The sequence below is a fragment of the Pygocentrus nattereri genome, chromosome 1 (genome assembly GCF_015220715.1).
Source record: "Pygocentrus nattereri isolate fPygNat1 chromosome 1, fPygNat1.pri, whole genome shotgun sequence".
Lineage (NCBI taxonomy): Eukaryota > Metazoa > Chordata > Actinopteri > Characiformes > Serrasalmidae > Pygocentrus > Pygocentrus nattereri.
The window spans coordinates 4,376,615-4,394,280 of record NC_051211.1 but is presented as its reverse complement, the minus strand read 5'-3'; the positions used below and the strand labels follow the sequence as shown (position 1 = coordinate 4,394,280).

Sequence of the window (17,666 nt, the reverse complement as noted above, 5' to 3'; positions counted from 1 at the left end):
AATATAGATAAAGAAAAATCCAGATTTTCTGCTATTTTATCATCATCACATATAAAAGCTCAGAAGACTCGTATGGGTTCTCTGATGGTTCTGGATGGTAAATAAAACGTCTATATCTGTGTTGTAGTCATGGTGACGTCTGGTTCCCATCACCACCACTGTAAAGACACCTGAACCATTTCACACCAAACCCCTCTGAACGACTCTCTGAACGTATTAATACGCTCATCATCATTATGAAGTCAGAACTGTTCACAGTGGTGGTGATGGGAACCAGACATCTGGAGAGTTTAACCCTTTAAAATCTCAGGCTCATTACATAGTAAGCCTAATTATTCAGTAGCTACAGGGACTTCGGCGCAAACTGGCTGAGCCATTCTTAGGTTACAGAAGTGTGTGGCAAAACTTTGGACCTGCTGGTGGGTCGAGGCCATTTAAGGGGTTAATGCCTCTAAAATCTCCCTCAGACAGTTACTACAGGAGATGGATATGAATTCGCTGCCTGATGCCTGAGACATGGTTTAATGATAGTTTTATAAGCTTTTGGCCTAAAATGTGTTTTGTTTGGCGTTCAAAGGCAAAATACTGCCCAAAAACACATTTTTCCCAGATTTATCACCATTTTTCCATCATCAATATTCCATGTTAAAGCTCAGGAGACTTGTGTAGGTTCTCTGCTGGTTCTGGATGGTAAATAAAACGTCTATATCTGTGTCGTAGTCATGGCGACCCCTGGTTCCCATCACCACCACTGTGAAGGCATCTGGACCATTTCACACCAAACCGCTCTGAATGACTCTGTTTACGTCTCTCGTGCAGGAATTTTGAAAAATCTTCTTTTTAAAAGTTTCTCTGTCGTGGAAGCACTGAAGAAAGTCACTGTGGAAAGACGATCCATGTTGCCCCGCTAACCTGGATACACACTGCTGTCGTCGTATCAGAACCTCATCACTTCTTTTATAGCCTTTTATAGTTTTTCACATGGAGTAAACGTTTCATGACGAACGGACCGACAGAAACAGCCCAGAGTCCCGAAACGCCCATTAACGTCCCTTAAAGTGAAGAACGTTTTTCTTCTTGTGTAAAGTTACCATTTCGGTGCGGTTCTGTTACGGCAGCAACAGGTTGTTCCAGCCAGCTGATCAATGCATCAGTCCTGCTTCATAAAAACCCCAAACCATTTGAGCATCTTATGCAAAAGTTTGTGCGGCTCTGGTCAAAAGACATTTCATTCCGTTTATTTTCAAAGTGAAAATACGTTTCTGTGCATTTTAGCAGACAATAACTGTTTATTTCCTGAATTTTGGGGCCTGTGCAAAAGTTACAGCACATTTATATCCCACTTTATTTTTTTCAATAAGTCAAACTCAGCGAGTATAAATAAAACAACATTGTGCACTAAAATGAGCAGAAAAATGCCGTATGTGGCATTTATTCCCTGCAGAGGATCTGTACTGCCACTTCAGGATGAGACTGCCCTTACAAAGGGTTTATAACTGGTTTAAGATTAGTTTATTAACGGTATATTAGGCCACTACCACTTTAAAAATCATTAATAATTGATCTGCACTGTTAAAGCACAGATGCTGCTGGTTACCATTCTTACTTGCATCAAACCTGGTCAGCTTCACATTCATTAGATTATAGCTGCTCACGTTTGCTATTTCATAAACATGTTATAACTATTCAGTAAGGTGTGAGTGACCTAAACTACTGTTAAACTATTCATAAAGCCTTTATAAGCCAGGCTTAATTTGAAGTGCTCCTACATTTGTTTATTTATAGATTTATTTTCACTTAGAAACTCAACAAAACGTCATTTGACCGAGGGTGTTCAAACTTTTGCACATAACAGTATTTATAACTAGTAATAATAAATAAGTGTATGTGTGCATGATCGACATTTCTTCCCCTGCTAGTGCCCACCGAGTGCTCTTCTCCAAGAAAGTTGGTCCTGCGGAGGCTCCAGCTCAGTTAGATGTCATTGGAGGGGGTGCCCTTGCTCTTGCGGCCGGGCAGGGGGAAGGCAGACTTGCTCTGGGGCTGCGTGAGGCGGCTGGTGAGGGTGGTGAAGGGCTCGATGAGGGAGCTGCGCTCCGTAACGCTCACCTCCCACAGCTTCACCTTCTCCCCGCGGGCCCACTGCTGAGCCACCTCCGGCTCCACCTGACGACGCTCACGCAGATCTGACTTGTTACCCAACACAATCACCATCACCTGGATAGAGAAGAGGCACAATACACTTATTATACAACGGTTGTGGCCACGCGAGCTGATTGGCTGAGAGAAGTTCTAGCTGTGCTGTTATTTCAGCATAATATCACAGATTTTTCACAAATACTGTGTCACTCCACTGAGACGCTGTTGCTAAGCAACGACTCTGACAGCTGTAGGAGACGCTCGAGCCATCTGAACGTTTTTACTCCTCACTTTGCCACAAACAGAAAACGGACGCTGTTAAGATCACATCTGACCGACAGCCGATTTGGTCCGACTCTGAAGACGAGACGACACTAAATTCCCAAACTGTCGTCACCACTGAGCAGCTTTTCAGTCGGCAGCTGAGACAGAAGAACAGCTAAACAACCTGGAATCAGCCAGAAATGAACCCAACACCATTCGCCAAACTAAACGGGCTGTAAGAAGCTTTACAGACCAGCTGGAAGAAAACAACATTAATACTGATCTGGAGAAACTGACCAAACTGAGCTGAACCTGATATTGGGTCAGTTTTACGGCTCAGTCTGATTTGGTCCGACTCTGAAGATCAGACACGTCTGGCGAATGGTGTTGGGTTCATTTCTGGCTGATTCCAGGTTGTTCAGCTGTTCTTCTGTCACAGCTGCCGACTGAAAAGCCGCTCAGTGGTGACGACAGTTTGGGAATTTAGTATGAGGAGCTGGAGAACGAACTGCCGGCTGAGCAGCGAGTGGGCGGAGCTCGTTACTCCGACGCAGCACCAAGCTGCTCGTTAAAGAGCTATAATTAGGAGGAAGGAGCTGAACATTAAAACATATTAAACGCCGCGTTCACGGCCAGTTTATTCATTTCTTACTGTATTTATTTAACTGCTGTATTAAAGCAGTAGAGCACTCAGGAGTGAGTTATATGACTATAACATCACGGCTGTGATGTTATTTCGTGATGACACACTCCCTCCCGTCTTCTATTGCTTAATTAACATTCATTTGCTGCGGGTCCAAGATAATATGTGCTGTGAATTGGATAGTCAGGCATACTGATATAAAACTGGTGTTTTTCACTGCTCCATTAACCCTTTTGTTGCCAAATGAAGGCTAAAGCAGGGAGCTAACAGAAGGTTTACAGTGACCTGGCTGTGTGTTTGTGCTGTGTTTCTAGGTTGTGGGATGTTGGAGCTGGTTTCTCTCGCTCTGGCTAGTGATGGCAGGTTCCCACAAGTGATCTAAGTGATTGTTTATAATCTGAAGGCTGAAAGCAGAGATGTAGTAAAACAGAAGTGAGTTGGTTAAGGGTGAGTTTGGAGCTGGATCTCTGGCTGTTGGATGGTCACAGCTGGATGAAATCACTCTGGATGGTGAGGCAGAGTCTGAGCACTCCAGCAGCACTGCTGTGTCTGATCCACTCAGACCAGCACAACACACTAACCCACCACCACCACGTCAGTGTTACTGCAGTGCTGAGAATGACCCACCACCCAAATAGTACCTGCTCTGTGAGGGTCCATGGGGGTCCTGACCACTGAAGAACAGGGTAACATAGTATCAGAGAAACAGATGGACTACAGTCTGTAACTGTAGAACTACAGAGTGCAGCTATACAGTAAGTGGAGCTGATAAAATGGACAATGAGTGTAGAAACAAGGAGGTGGTCAGAATGTTACGCCTGATCGTATATAATGGTCAGTAGCTCAGTATACAATAGTGTGACAAGGTGACAAATATTTAGATGTTTGCTTATTTTCCTCTAAATAAACCTGCTTAGGCCTTAATTTGCATGCTTTTGTTTTGAAGACACCTGAAAAGCTATTAACATGCAATGTATGTCTAGTAAAGCTCAACACTTCATCAGAGATTAATTGAAATTGAAGGGCCTTTTAAAAAGGTCTTATTCTGAACATTTCCCTAGTGAACCAAATAGGAAACCAATGACAAATAGAAGTGGATTTCACCATTCTCTCTCTTTTTTACCTCCTTTTTGTCCCTGGACTTGTCTATTTCCTTCTTCAGCAGGTCGACTTTCTTGAAGGACTCCAGACTGTCGACGCTGTAGACCAGCACAAAGCCATCAGCCACGGAGAAGTAATGTTTAGGAAGATCCTGGCCGTCTCGGAGCCCCCTTGTGTCATATAACCGTAACTGCTCCCTCACTCCACGGTCGGTCTCCACTGAGGCAACATAAATATCTTCCTGGGTTTCGTTTGATTCTGCGCCTAAACCAGAAACGAAGCTGCTTAAAGGGAAACTTCACTGATTTTTCAGAATTCCTACATGATTAAATGGCAGAGTTGTAAACAGAGTCGTTCAGAGCAGTTTGGGGTGAAGCGCTCAGTTCTAGAGAAACTTACAAGTCAGAACTGTTCACAGTGGTGGTGATAGGAACCAGACGTCCACCTCTAAAAGGTCATTCATATAAAGTTATTACATGCAATGGTCATTAATACACTGCCTGATGTCTGAGGCATTGATTTGTGATAGTTTTGACAGTTTGGTCTAAAATCTCTATTTGTGGTGGCAGGATAAATGCAGGGTGTTGTGAGGCAATTAATTAATCCCAATTAAGATAAGATAGTCCTTTATTATATATATATAATATATATATATATTTTATATCCTCAATTAATAACTGATCACATTGATTTATCAGTCTACTCAGGCTTTAGCGGAGCTCAGTAAAACTGAGATTAATAACTGATCACATTGATTTATCAGTCTACTCAGGCTTTAGCGGAGCTCAGTAACGCTGAGATTAATAACCGATCACATTGATTTATCAGTCTACTCAGGCTTTAGCAGAGCTCAGTAACACTGAGATTAATAACTGATCACCTTGATTTATCAGTCTACTCAGGCTTTAGCAGAGCTCAGTAACACTGAGATTAATAACTGATCACATTGATTTATCAGTCTACTCAGACTTTAGCAGAGCTCAGTAACACTGAGATTAATAACCGATCACATTGATTTATCAGTCTACTCAGGCTTTAGCAGAGCTCAGTAACACTGAGATTAATAACTGATCACATTGATTTATCAGTCTACTCAGGCTTTAGCAGAGCTCAGTAACACAGATTAATAACCAATCACATTGATTTATCAGTCTACTCAGACTTTAGCAGAGCTCAGTAACGCTGAGATTAATAACCGATCACATTGATTTATCAGTCTACTCAGGCTTTAGCAGAGCTCAGTAACACTGAGATTAATAACTGATCACATTGATTTATCAGTCTACTCAGGCTTTAGCAGAGCTCAGTAACACTGAGATTAATAACTGATCACATTGATTTATCAGTCTACTCAGACTTTAGCAGAGCTCAGTAACACTGAGATTAATAACTGATCACATTGATTTATCAGTCTACTCAGGCTTTAGCAGAGCTCAGTAACACTGAGATTAATAACTGATCACATTGATTTATCAGTCTACTCAGGCTTTAGCAGAGCTCAGGAACACTGAGATTAATAACTGATCACATTGATTTATCAGTCTACTCAGGCTTTAGCAGAGCTCAGTAACACTGAGATTAATAACTGATCACCTTGATTTATCAGTCTACTCAGGCTTTAGCAGAGCTCAGTAACACTGAGATTAATAACTGATCACATTGATTTATCAGTCTACTCAGGCTTTAGCAGAGCTCAGTAACAGATTAATAACTGATCACATTGATTTATCAGTCTACTCAGACTTTAGCAGAGCTCAGTAACACTGAGATTAATAACTGATCACATTGATTTATCAGTCTACTCAGGCTTTAGCAGAGCTCAGTAACGCTGAGATTAATAACTGATCACATTGATTTATCAGTCTACTCAGGCTTTAGCAGAGCTCAGTAACGCTGAGATTAATAACTGATCACATTGATTTATCAGTCTACTCAGGCTTTAGCAGAGCTCAGTAACGCTGAGATTAATAATCGATCACATTGATTTATCAGTCTACTCAGACTTTAGCAGAGCTCAGTAACGCTGAGATTAATAACCGATCACATTGATTTATCAGTCTACTCAGGCTTTAGCAGAGCTCAGTAACGCTGAGATTAATAACTGATCACATTGATTTATCAGTCTACTCAGGCTTTAGCAGAGCTCAGTAACGCTGAGATTAATAACCGATCACATTGATTTATCAGTCTACTCAGGCTTTAGCAGAGCTCAGTAACACTGAGATTAATAACTGATCACATTGATTTATCAGTCTACTCAGGCTTTAGCAGAGCTCAGTAACACTGAGATTAATAACCGATCACATTGATTTATCAGTCTACTCAGGCTTTAGCAGAGCTCAGTAACACTGAGATTAATAACTGATCACATTGATTTATCAGTCTACTCAGGCTTTAGCAGAGCTCAGTAACACTGAGATTAATAACCGATCACATTGATTTATCAGTCTACTCAGGCTTTAGCAGAGCTCAGTAACACTGAGATTAATAACTGATCACATTGATTTATCAGTCTACTCAGGCTTTAGCAGAGCTCAGTAACACTGAGATTAATAACCGATCACATTGATTTATCAGTCTACTCAGGCTTTAGCAGAGCTCAGTAACACTGAGATTAATAACCGATCACATTGATTTATCAGTCTACTCAGGCTTTAGCAGAGCTCAGTAACACTGAGATTAATAACTGATCACATTGATTTATCAGTCTACTCAGGCTTTAGCAGAGCTCAGTAACACTGAGATTAATAACTGATCACATTGATTTATCAGTCTACTCAGGCTTTAGCAGAGCTCAGTAACACTGAGATTAATAACTGATCACATTGATTTATCAGTCTACTCAGGCTTTAGCAGAGCTCAGTAACGCTGAGATTAATAACTGATCACATTGATTTATCAGTCTACTCAGGCTTTAGCAGAGCTCAGTAACAGATTAATAACTGATCACATTGATTTATCAGTCTACTCAGGCTTTAGCAGAGCTCAGTAACGCTGAGATTAATAACTGATCACATTGATTTATCAGTCTACTCAGGCTTTAGCAGAGCTCAGTAACAGATTAATAACTGATCACATTGATTTATCAGTCTACTCAGGCTTTAGCAGGAACTTCACACGCTGTCCACTGATTTTAAATCAGTTAATAAACAAAGATTGGTTGTGTTTCATTTAAAGATGGTATTTTTTTACATTTATATTCTAAAAATGTATAAAAGTAACTGTATTCTGAATTCTGCCTGTACAAAATGTAACTAAGACTGAATACAGATACTTTTCTGTACTCTGAATATGTACTCCCATTACTTGTATTCTGATACGGCCCAACCAAGCCCAGTTACAAGCTTGACATCATAACAATAGCAGAACCATGTAGAACAGATTCTCCAGCAACATGAAGAACCGTTTAAACACACATAGGGCAGTCGTGGGCTGGAGGTCAGGGAACCAGCCCTGTGACCGGAAGGTTGCCGGTTCGATCCCCGGAGCCAACCGTATGCGACTGAGGTGCCCTTGAGCAAGACACCTAATCCCCAACTGCTCCCCGGCTGCCATGGATAGGGCTGCCCACCGCTCCGGGCAAGTGTGCTCACTGCCCCCTAGTGTGTGTGTTAGGATGCTGAGGTGACTAATTTTTGAGAGGACTAATAAGGATCAATTCATCTTAATATGGTCCTACACAGACCCTTACAGAACCATCTTTTTAAAGGCTGTACATACAGTCTCAGGGGAAAAGAACATGATGATAGCGTTTCACATGTTTTGCAGAAGAACCCAGACTGTGAACTGACCCGCATTGTGGTTGCCGTACAGTAACTGTTCTAGAATCGCTGTTTTACCGACAGACGCCAAACCACAGACCACAACCTTACAGCCTTTCCCCATCCTCGGCTCCCCGTGAAAACACCCTGCGAGGGACAAATAACAACAGCAAAGAAAGAAAACTGTGTCACGTACAGCGCTTGGTTTCTTTTTCGAATTTTCCGTTCCACCTTAAATGGCGCAGTAGTTGCGTTCTGGTGCCTGAGGCGCCAGACTACAACTGCGGCACTATTTAAGGTGGAACGGAAAATTCGGGGAAAAAATGGGTGCCAACTTCAGCTTAGCCCAGATATTTAGTTAGCTCATCACGGTAACGTTAACCTGCGCGAGTAAATCACATTTTAAACTGGAAAATTGTCAATAAAATGAATTTCTAAGTGAAAACAGCTCGAAACAACAGCTAACATCTGTCGCCAACAGTGCATTAACTTAGCTATGAGCTAAATCGTTCAACCGCTTACGTAAAAGCGCGTATTTATCAAGAACGTACAAATAATTCAGCCGTCTGCTGTCTTTACAGCAAGGTGGAAACCAGACGTACCTTCTCTCGCAGCTATAAAAGCGATTTCATGTGTAATTCTGTGTAATTATTATTTATCTGTTTACTGTGATGCTCTTATTTTAGATTCTCGCTTCGACGCGACTTTTAGCTATGAATCGCGTCACATCCGGGAGCACGCCGGTTGCTATGGGAGCAAGTTAAGAGAAAAGTCCGTCAGAAAAAAGTTTATTTTTATTTATGATCTGTTTGTTTTACTAAACGGAGACCAATAAAGCGGGGAGTTTAAACATCGGTAGAAGCGTCGAAGTAGAAAAACGGAAAAAATAAAGAGGCCAGGAAGATTTAATCAAGAATATGATTAATCAGAATGCGTAGATAGACAGATAGACAGACAGAGAGTTAGGTAGATAGGTAGACAGACAGGTAGATAGATAGACAGACAGACAGATAGATACATAGACAAACAGACAGGTAGATAGATAGACAGACAGACAGACAGGTAGATAGACAGACAGACATACAGGTAGATAGATAGACAGACAGGTAATTAGGTAGACAGACAGAAAAACAGGTAGGTAGATAAACAGACAGGCAGATAGACAGACAGAAAGACAGGTAGATAGATAGACAGACAGACACACACAGACAAGCAGGTAGATAGGTAGACAGACAGGCATACAGGTAAATAGATAGATAGACAGACATACAGGTAGATAGATAGACAGACAGGCAGACACACATACAGGTAGCTAGACAGGTGGACACACATACAGGTAGATAGATAGACAGACAGACAGACAGATAATTAGACAGACAGACATGCAGGTAGATAGATAGACAGACAAACAGGTAGATAGATAGACAGACAGGTAATTAGGTAGACAGACAGAAAAACAGGTAGGTAGATAAACAGACAGGCAGATAGACAGACAGAAAGACAGGTAGATAGATAGACAGACAGACACACACAGACAAGCAGGTAGATAGGTAGACAGACAGGCATACAGGTAAATAGATAGATAGACAGACATACAGGTAGATAGATAGACAGACAGGCGGACACACATACAGGTAGCTAGACAGGCAGACACACATACAGGTAGATAGATAGACAGACAGACAGACAGATAATTAGACAGACAGACATGCAGGTAGATAGACAGACAAACAGGTAGATAGATAGACAGGCAGATAGACAGACAGACAGACATACAGGTAGATAGATAGACAGACATACAGGTAATTAGATAGACAGACAGAAAAACAGGTAGGTAGATAAACAGACAGGCAGATAGACAGACAGAAAGACAGGTAGATAGACAGACAGGCAGACATACAGGTAGATAGACAGACAGGCAGATAGACAGACAGACATACAGGTAGATAGATAGATAGATAGATAGATAGATAGATAGATAGATAGATAGATAGATAGACAGACAGACAGACAGACAGACAGACAGATAGATAGATAGACAGACAGACAGACAGACAGACAGACAGATAGATAGATAGATAGATAGATAGATAGATAGATAGATAGATAGACATACAGGTAGATAGGTAGACAGGCAGATAGACAGACAGACAGGTAGATAGATAGACAGACAAGTAGATAGATTGATAGACAGACTGACAGACAGGTAGATAGATAGACAGCGTTCTTCTCTCGGAAACCGTAGAGTCCAGTTCCACACCGACTACTTACCCCACATGCCTGACCAGCTCGTCCAGTCTTTGATACCATTCTTTTATATTATATTATATTATATTATATTATATTATATATTTATTTTATATAATGTATATCAGTTTTTATGTTTACAGGGCCAATGAAACAATACCAACAGCGCTGCACACAGTGAACACAGAATAAACGACAGTCTGGTTGGTTAGTGTAGTGGTTAACACCTCTGCCTTCTATACTATAGACTGGGGTTCAGTCCCCACCAGGCCAAGCACCCTACACTATACCAATAAGAGTCCTTGGGCAAGACTCCCAACACCACCTTGGCCTCCCTGTGTAAAATGACCAAATTGTAGGTCGCTCTGGATTAGAGCGTCAGCCAAATGCCATAAGTGTAAACTCTGATTAAACGATTGAACCGAGGGTGCTATAAACAGTCAGCTCTTCCACTGTCAGGTAGGCCAGTAAGCTTCAGGTACGGCCCGAATTCCTTAATGCCGGTTACATATGACGACTCAGGGAGTGAAAAGTTTGATTTATGAATTTGAAATTCAGGTAGAAACAGCACTAAATGCATTAAATAATCCTTCTGTTCTGTGGTTTTGACGTAATCAAGGAGTCCAACCACTGTATCCATCCACAGCAGGAGAAATCTTCACACTCCTGATCATTAATAGCTCTAGATAAGCTCTGCCCCAGTCCTGTAGAACATGGGCCGTACCAGAACAGACGAAGAGCAATTCAGAAAAAAAGCAACAGCTCAGGATTTTACTTCCTCAACAGTACATCAACGGTTATGATTTATTACGATAAGAGTTTGACATTTCATCTTAGATTTTTAGATTTTGTCTACATAATTACTTATTATGTAGAGAATAATACATCATATAATGTATTTATAAATAATGTATTTTCTGTTTTTCTGGCCATTAAAATTAGTATTTTTTTTTTTCCAAAGCACCGCACATCAACACAGCTTATTTTGCATGTACAAAATTGCATTTTGCGATAGATAAATAAATAAATCAATCAATCAATCAATCAATCAATCAATCAAAAAATGAAAACGAAAAGCGCTGAGGTTTGAAATGACTTCAGATTAAACAAAGACTTTTATTTTAAAGTCTGCAAGTGCTTTCCTGTTGGCTGAAGCAGGAATACTAACCCATGCAGTTTATTCACTGGAATAGGAAATTATTTTATTCTTTCATATAAACTATGATTTTTCTCTGACGCTCCATACCAACCCGTTCATTGTGGACTCGCTCCGGAACGCCCCCTAGCGTCTGAGAAAATCTTTTACTTTCCTCACATTTTGATTTTTACAGCTGACGAACTGAATGGAAATAAGGATTTATGCGGTGATATTTGGCGGTTGCGTACCGCTGCGGAACATACTAGAACTAATAAGCCCAGCGGTTTTTTTCTGTCCTCCGGCGAATCCTTCCGGGAGTCCAAAACTACATTTCCCATGAAACCCGCGCCTTTCGCCGGAAACAGTGCGGTGACGTTTCATAAGAGCTTCTGGGTCGTTTTCTCTTCCTTTCCGCTTAGTGCGCCATCAAGTAAGCGAGACTTTTCCATTTTGCTCCTGATTGAATCCGTTAAAAATCACCTTCGAAACGAAGCCATCCGGCGTCCGTTTTCCTTATATCCGCGGCGGAACGTCTAAGGAAGCGCGTCTAGCATCTATTTTCCTGCTACTCGAGCGTTTTTAATGTGTTTTAGACGTTAGTTGGCCGCTGTGGTGGGTCGCGGCGCCGCGGCTCTGTGTGTCTGAACGCCGAGCGGCGGTTAATGTAAACATTCTCAGCGTTAATGTACATTTACCGCGCGCACCCGCCTCCGCGATCATCTCCGAAACAGCAGAAGCTGTAGATATTAATAAATGGCAGTTGGTGAAATCCGGTCGATGCCGGGGAGTCGCGCTGCTAGCCGCCTAGCCGTGTTGGATGGTCCTCACATGGCGAATGTTCTGAGCTCTACAGGTCAACGTTAGCAGATATCTAGAACATGTCTCAGACACAGGAACTCGGTTCCTCTTGCAGGGCCGGTCTTTTTTCCTGAGAATAAGTGTCTAACGTCGTTTAAAGCATGTTTCTAGGTAGTAGCCACGGCCGGTACCGTCAAGTTATGAGCTTCACTCTTTATGTGGTTCTTCAGGGGTTCCTCAGTAAGAGCTGGAGTTCTATAAGGGATCATATGCATGCGTAATGGTTCCATGCATGGTGGAATGGTTCTGTGGATTGATGGAGTGTCTCGTATAACGCTGTGGTTCTATATAGCCCCAGCAAAGGGTTCTACTGTTGTAAGCTTGACGTGACAGTAGAACCTGTTAGGTTCTTGATGTTCGTTAGTCTAAAGAACTATCCAGGTGTGGTTCTAAAAAAACTACGCAGTCCTTGAACCATTCTTTTTAGGTGTCTAGCTACTTGGCTTTAAGTGAATGGATCTAATTTGCGCAACAAAATATTACGTTTAGTAATTCCGGGCCGCTTGCTGCCCGGAATTCTACTGGTTCTGCATCACTGCATTGAATGTGTGCGTCTAGTGAGGCTGATGAACTGTTTGTTTTCTAGTTGAGGCATCATGGGCGCGTACAAGTATATGCAGGAGCTGTGGAGGAAGAAGCAGTCGGACGTGATGAGGTTCTTGCTTCGCGTCCGCTGCTGGCAGTACCGCCAGCTTTCCTCCCTTCACCGGGCTCCCAGACCCACCAGACCCGACAAAGCCCGCAGACTGGGCTACAAGGCCAAGCAGGGTGAGTGAGCACTTCATTACACTCCCTTCATTCGTAAGTGGCTCCTTTACATCCATCACTTATTACTTTGGACTAGTGTTGCTTTACTTATGTTTATATATAATACAGCGAAAATATCACGGTACTTCAGGAAACTTTCATGGTATGTGGTCATGTGGAACCGAAGAATTGGTGGTACATTTAGAAAAAATCACTGCTGTCAGAACAAAACTCTCAAATGGTACCTTCAGGAGAAGAAAACCTACTTTTAATGTGAAAATCCCAAGTATTTTGCTCCATTCATCGCCAGATGTACATACAATGTAAAGCACGACAGGAGTTTTCAAAACTGAGTACAACGTTTCTAAACCCAACCAGTCTAAAAGTAACAGGATTAAATAGTTGGTCAATGTTCTCCGAGTACACAGCATCCATCCACGACGTTCAGAGAACGTGAAGTATCGTGACGTAATTTATCATAACGATATTTTTGTCACTGTCCAGCGGTCAGCAGCTCTGCTCTTGGAGCTCTTTTTGAAGAGTTCCCTTCCAAACCCGATTGAACACGTCTGATCAGGCCACTGATCAGTTGGGTCTAAAGCGGAGTTCTGCACGAAGGTGGATCTCCAGGAGCAGGGTTGGTGACTGCTGCTGTGAAACTGATTATATTAGATCTACTTCCATGGGAGTCTGCTGTGTGAACGTCTGGACCTGCCCATGATGATGGTTACCTTGCTTGCCTGCCTTTTTTCATAGCCAGGTCCTGATGGTCAGGAAGCAAGACGTCACGCTTGGAACGGTTCTCTAAATCTGTGATTTTTGGAGAAACGTTGATGTCATGCTGGGACATTTTCGTCGCTCTGTTATTCACGCAGTAGAAAGGATGTGAGGATTTGATTCGACAGTGCTGACGTTTTGGAAGCGGTCTGGCTGGTTGATCATTTGACAGCTGCTCAGTACCAGAACCGGGTTCTCTGATTGGTCGTTTTACTCAGGAGACTCAATGAAGCCACCCGGTGATGTGCAGATATGGAGCGTACTTGAGAGAGATGGATTCAGCTTCATTGCTCGGTACAAATACAAGGCAACAAAGCGCAGTTGGCGTCTATGAGAAATGCAGATGGTAGCAAGAGTGCAAATGTGCAGTAATGGGGATAAATATAACGGCTATGAAATAACTGATCAATATACACCAACAAATCTATGAATTAGTGTGTATATATTTTACATAATCGCTATCGCTGCTGTCAGAACAAAACCTCGTATCTCCAACAGGCTAACTTCACAGGAGAAGGAAACGGAAAAAACATGCTTTGTTTTTGATGCAAGTCGGTGGAACCCGGACGTCTTTCCAAGTCATTTTGGGTCGTTTCTTTTGGTCCGTTCATGAAATTTACACACAACGTAAACGGTTTCTTTCAAAAACAGATACAATGTTTACTTCTGACAACAGCCATATAAAATAAATAAACAAATAAAAACGATAACTTCACAGGAGAAGGAAAAAACCTCTACTTTTAATTCAAGTCAATGGAACCAGACGCTGTCCAAGTAGTTTTGGGCAGTTTATTTTAGCCTGTTCATCATGAACTTCACACGCAACACGAAGGGCAAGAGGAGAGTCCAAATGGTTTGAAACTCAAGACGTCAGAGAGAGAGAGAGAGAGATCTTCTCTGATCAAGGATCTTCTGACAGCAGCGACGTTCATTTGAGTGTCTTCACGTTGTGATTTGTAGTTTTCCCGGTAGTAATGCATAACGAACCCTACATTCCAGCAGGGTTAGTGTGTAGTCAGTACTGCTTGGATCATCTTCCATATCTTTCCTTTTTCCTACACAGGCTACGTCATCTACCGCGTGCGTGTGCGCCGTGGTGGCCGCAAGCGCCCCGTGCCCAAAGGTGCCACCTACGGCAAGCCCGTGCACCACGGAGTCAACCAGATCAAATTCGCTCGCAGCCTCCAGTCTGTGGCTGAGGTATGTAAGCCTGCAGCGTAATGTAGTTTACAGCATTTTAAATGTTACTGATCTGAGAAACATGATTTACTGTTTCTGTCTGATGGATGTCGTTTATTGCTGTGACACAGCAACGGTCTTTTGATAAAGGGGGACTCTTATCATGACGTGGCGAAACAAGAAAGCTCAACCCTGCAGACTGACGGTTACGTCAATTTACACTCCTGTGCAAAAGATGGGCCGAAGAGTTCTGTTCCGTTTCGTCCTGATCAGATTTAAACCTTAAAGACATGAAACTCAAACTAGTTTGGCCGTGTTTTAGCTGTTTAAAACAGTCGGTGCCGAGTGGAGAAATACGGACTCGTCCTTCTGAGAAAAGTCTGCAGTTTTACTCACGTCAACATTAAAAGCTCCTTTTTTGCATGGAAGTGTAGATTCACAGGTGTTGAACTGAATTACTCCTTCATGCTCATTGTGCAGGTGTAGGTTATGTTCACAACTCATTTCAAGAAATATTAAGGCCCTGTCTCATTAATTTTTACCCCTACCCCTTGTTTCCTTAGAACTGAGCTACAGGGCAGTGGCTGAGATCTTCCCTCCGAAATGAGACCCTCTAATAAGAGCATCACTTCATTAACAGCTACTAGCGCCGCTCTGTAGGCGACCCTGCCCGTCTGCAGGGACAGCAGAGGAGGGGAAAGTTCAGCTCCTCACTGCTGGGCTTTAGTTACATTTAGGGATCATACGCCTTCAAAGAGGGGGGCAGTTATTTATTATCACCCCCCGAAGCTGAGGTCAGAGATTCTCTAGCTGGCTGCCGAAACTTTTTTTTTAATGCCTGTTTTGAAGAAAACGACCATACTACATCAAAACGACATGAAACTATGATAAAAGTGCTTATCATAATTCTGTAACTAAGAAAATTCTCATTTCTTTGGTCGCTCCCACTTTTCCCCCTCATAACTCTGGAGTATCTGGGAAAACCTCTGTTTAACACTTGGCCCTCCATCTCAACAAAAATCGAGACACCCCACTTCTAGACGTGAGCACACAAAACGGGGGGCTGGGGGCTACGGGCTCGGTGCTGGGGGCGAAATGGGACTGGGCCGTAGTGTGCGTGCACTTGGAGTCTGATTCTGCAGGGTGGTTAGAATTTGGCACAACACCTGTTGTCTGAAGTGTCTGCCTGCAACATTCATGTTTGCAGCTCATAGTAAACCGCAGTGTCCTAAACTACATCATACCTGCACGACCTTAATGAAGACGTGGATAAAGGGCTGAAATGTATCGTTTATATATTGTAATCACAGTTGGAGTCACTTTATTTAAAGCCCTTCTTTAAGACGTTGACAGTGGTTTAAGTGGTGAAAGGCAACCAACTCAACAGAACCACAGGTAACTGGCAGTAACCTGCAACATTCAAGCCTCAAGCCAGCAAAAGGGGATGTGCTTGTTGTCTTGGCCTGTTAAACAGGCCTAGAGCTAAATTTATGGAGGACGATCAGTTGGATATGAAACCCCGTTCAGCTGCATATCGCTGTTGGAACAAAACCTCGTATCTCCAGAATGGTAACTTTACAGGAGAAGGAGAAAAAATGACTTTTAATTATTCATACTTTTAAACGTACTTTAGTCCAAGTCATTTTGGGCTGTTTCTGTTGGTCCGTTCTTCGTGAAATTTACACACGGTGTAAAGAACAGCAGGCACGTTCAAATTATGTCAAAAAAACGACATGCAGATATGAGGTTTTGCTCCTAAAGCAGCGATATGAAGTTCTCTAAATCGGTTTGATCTCCTCTCTCCTCTCAGGAGCGCGCCGGCCGTCACTGCGGAGGTCTCCGCGTGCTGAACTCTTACTGGGTAGGAGAAGACTCCACGTACAAGTTCTTCGAGGTGGTCCTGGTCGACACCTTCCACAAGGCCATCAGACGCAACCCCGATGCCCAGTGGATCACAAAGGCCGTGCACAAGCACAGGGAGATGCGCGGCCTCACGTCCGCCGGCAAGAAGAGCCGCGGCCTGGGCAAGGGCCACAAGTTCCACCTCACGATCGGTGGATCTCGCCGCGCAGCCTGGAGGAGACGCAACACTCTGCAGCTGCACCGTTACCGCTAAAGCGCGTGCTGCGCGACTGTACATTCGTCACAATAAAGTACCTTTTTACGGTCCACACACCGCCTGCCGCGACTTATTGGCGCTTCAGCTGTTGTGAGGTGTAGGAGTTTGTGTAACGGATCACCGACGCTCCTGGAGATCTGCTCTCCTGTAGAGTTTAGTAGCTAAAATACTGCAACCCCCCATCCCCCCCACCCAAAACACTACAGTGTCTAATCCGGCCAATCAAGGACCTCTGAAGTTAATTAGCTGGTGCGGGTTGTGGTCACTTCACAGGAAGGCAGATCTCCGGGGTTGGTGACCCCTGCGTTATGGGTAATCACTGCTTACTGAACCGTTTGGTTGCAGGTTTATTTAAAAGCACATGGGTGTGTGCAAAACTTTTGGCATCCCACTCAAACTCCCATGTTTGTGGGTCTATAGACGCGTTTCTGCACATTTAAATGCGCAGTTACTTTTTATCTGCTGATTTTAACATGTTGGAAACAAAAATGCTCCGATTCGGATCAAATTGTGTTTAAAATGAGCAGAAATGTTAATCCGTTAAAATTGGTGAAATAGTTAATATTGCTGTTGCTGGAACAAAACCTTGACATTTTCAGGGTTTTGGACATCTGAAAAATGCCTGTTGCCCTCGGCGTGGTGTGTAGATGGCATGATGAGTGGGCCAAAAAAGACAAAAAAAAAAATCTCTCT

The 17,666-nt window shown here is 42.8% G+C and overlaps 2 protein-coding genes across 2 annotated transcripts; one reads left to right on the top strand and one right to left on the bottom strand.

Annotated features, from left to right (window-relative positions):
* Positions 1–1,943: 1,943 nt before the first annotated feature.
* nkiras1 (NFKB inhibitor interacting Ras-like 1) lies at positions 1,944–8,613 on the bottom strand. Its single transcript, XM_017721789.2, has 4 exons — positions 8,511–8,613; positions 7,939–8,055; positions 4,170–4,411; positions 1,944–2,217 (listed from the first exon to the last, which is right to left on the bottom strand). The coding sequence occupies exons 2-4, from the start codon at positions 8,030–8,032 to the stop codon at positions 1,975–1,977; spliced, it is 579 nt and encodes a 192-aa protein (XP_017577278.1). The 5' UTR covers positions 8,033–8,055; positions 8,511–8,613; the 3' UTR covers positions 1,944–1,974.
* Positions 8,614–11,597: 2,984 nt separating this feature from the next.
* rpl15 (ribosomal protein L15) lies at positions 11,598–17,027 on the top strand. The gene is made up of 4 exons (XM_017721782.2): positions 11,598–11,723; positions 12,738–12,919; positions 14,739–14,875; positions 16,665–17,027. Exons 2-4 carry the CDS (start codon positions 12,748–12,750, stop codon positions 16,968–16,970), a joined length of 615 nt encoding a protein of 204 aa, XP_017577271.1. The 5' UTR covers positions 11,598–11,723; positions 12,738–12,747; the 3' UTR covers positions 16,971–17,027.
* The last annotated feature ends 639 nt before the right edge of the window (positions 17,028–17,666 follow it).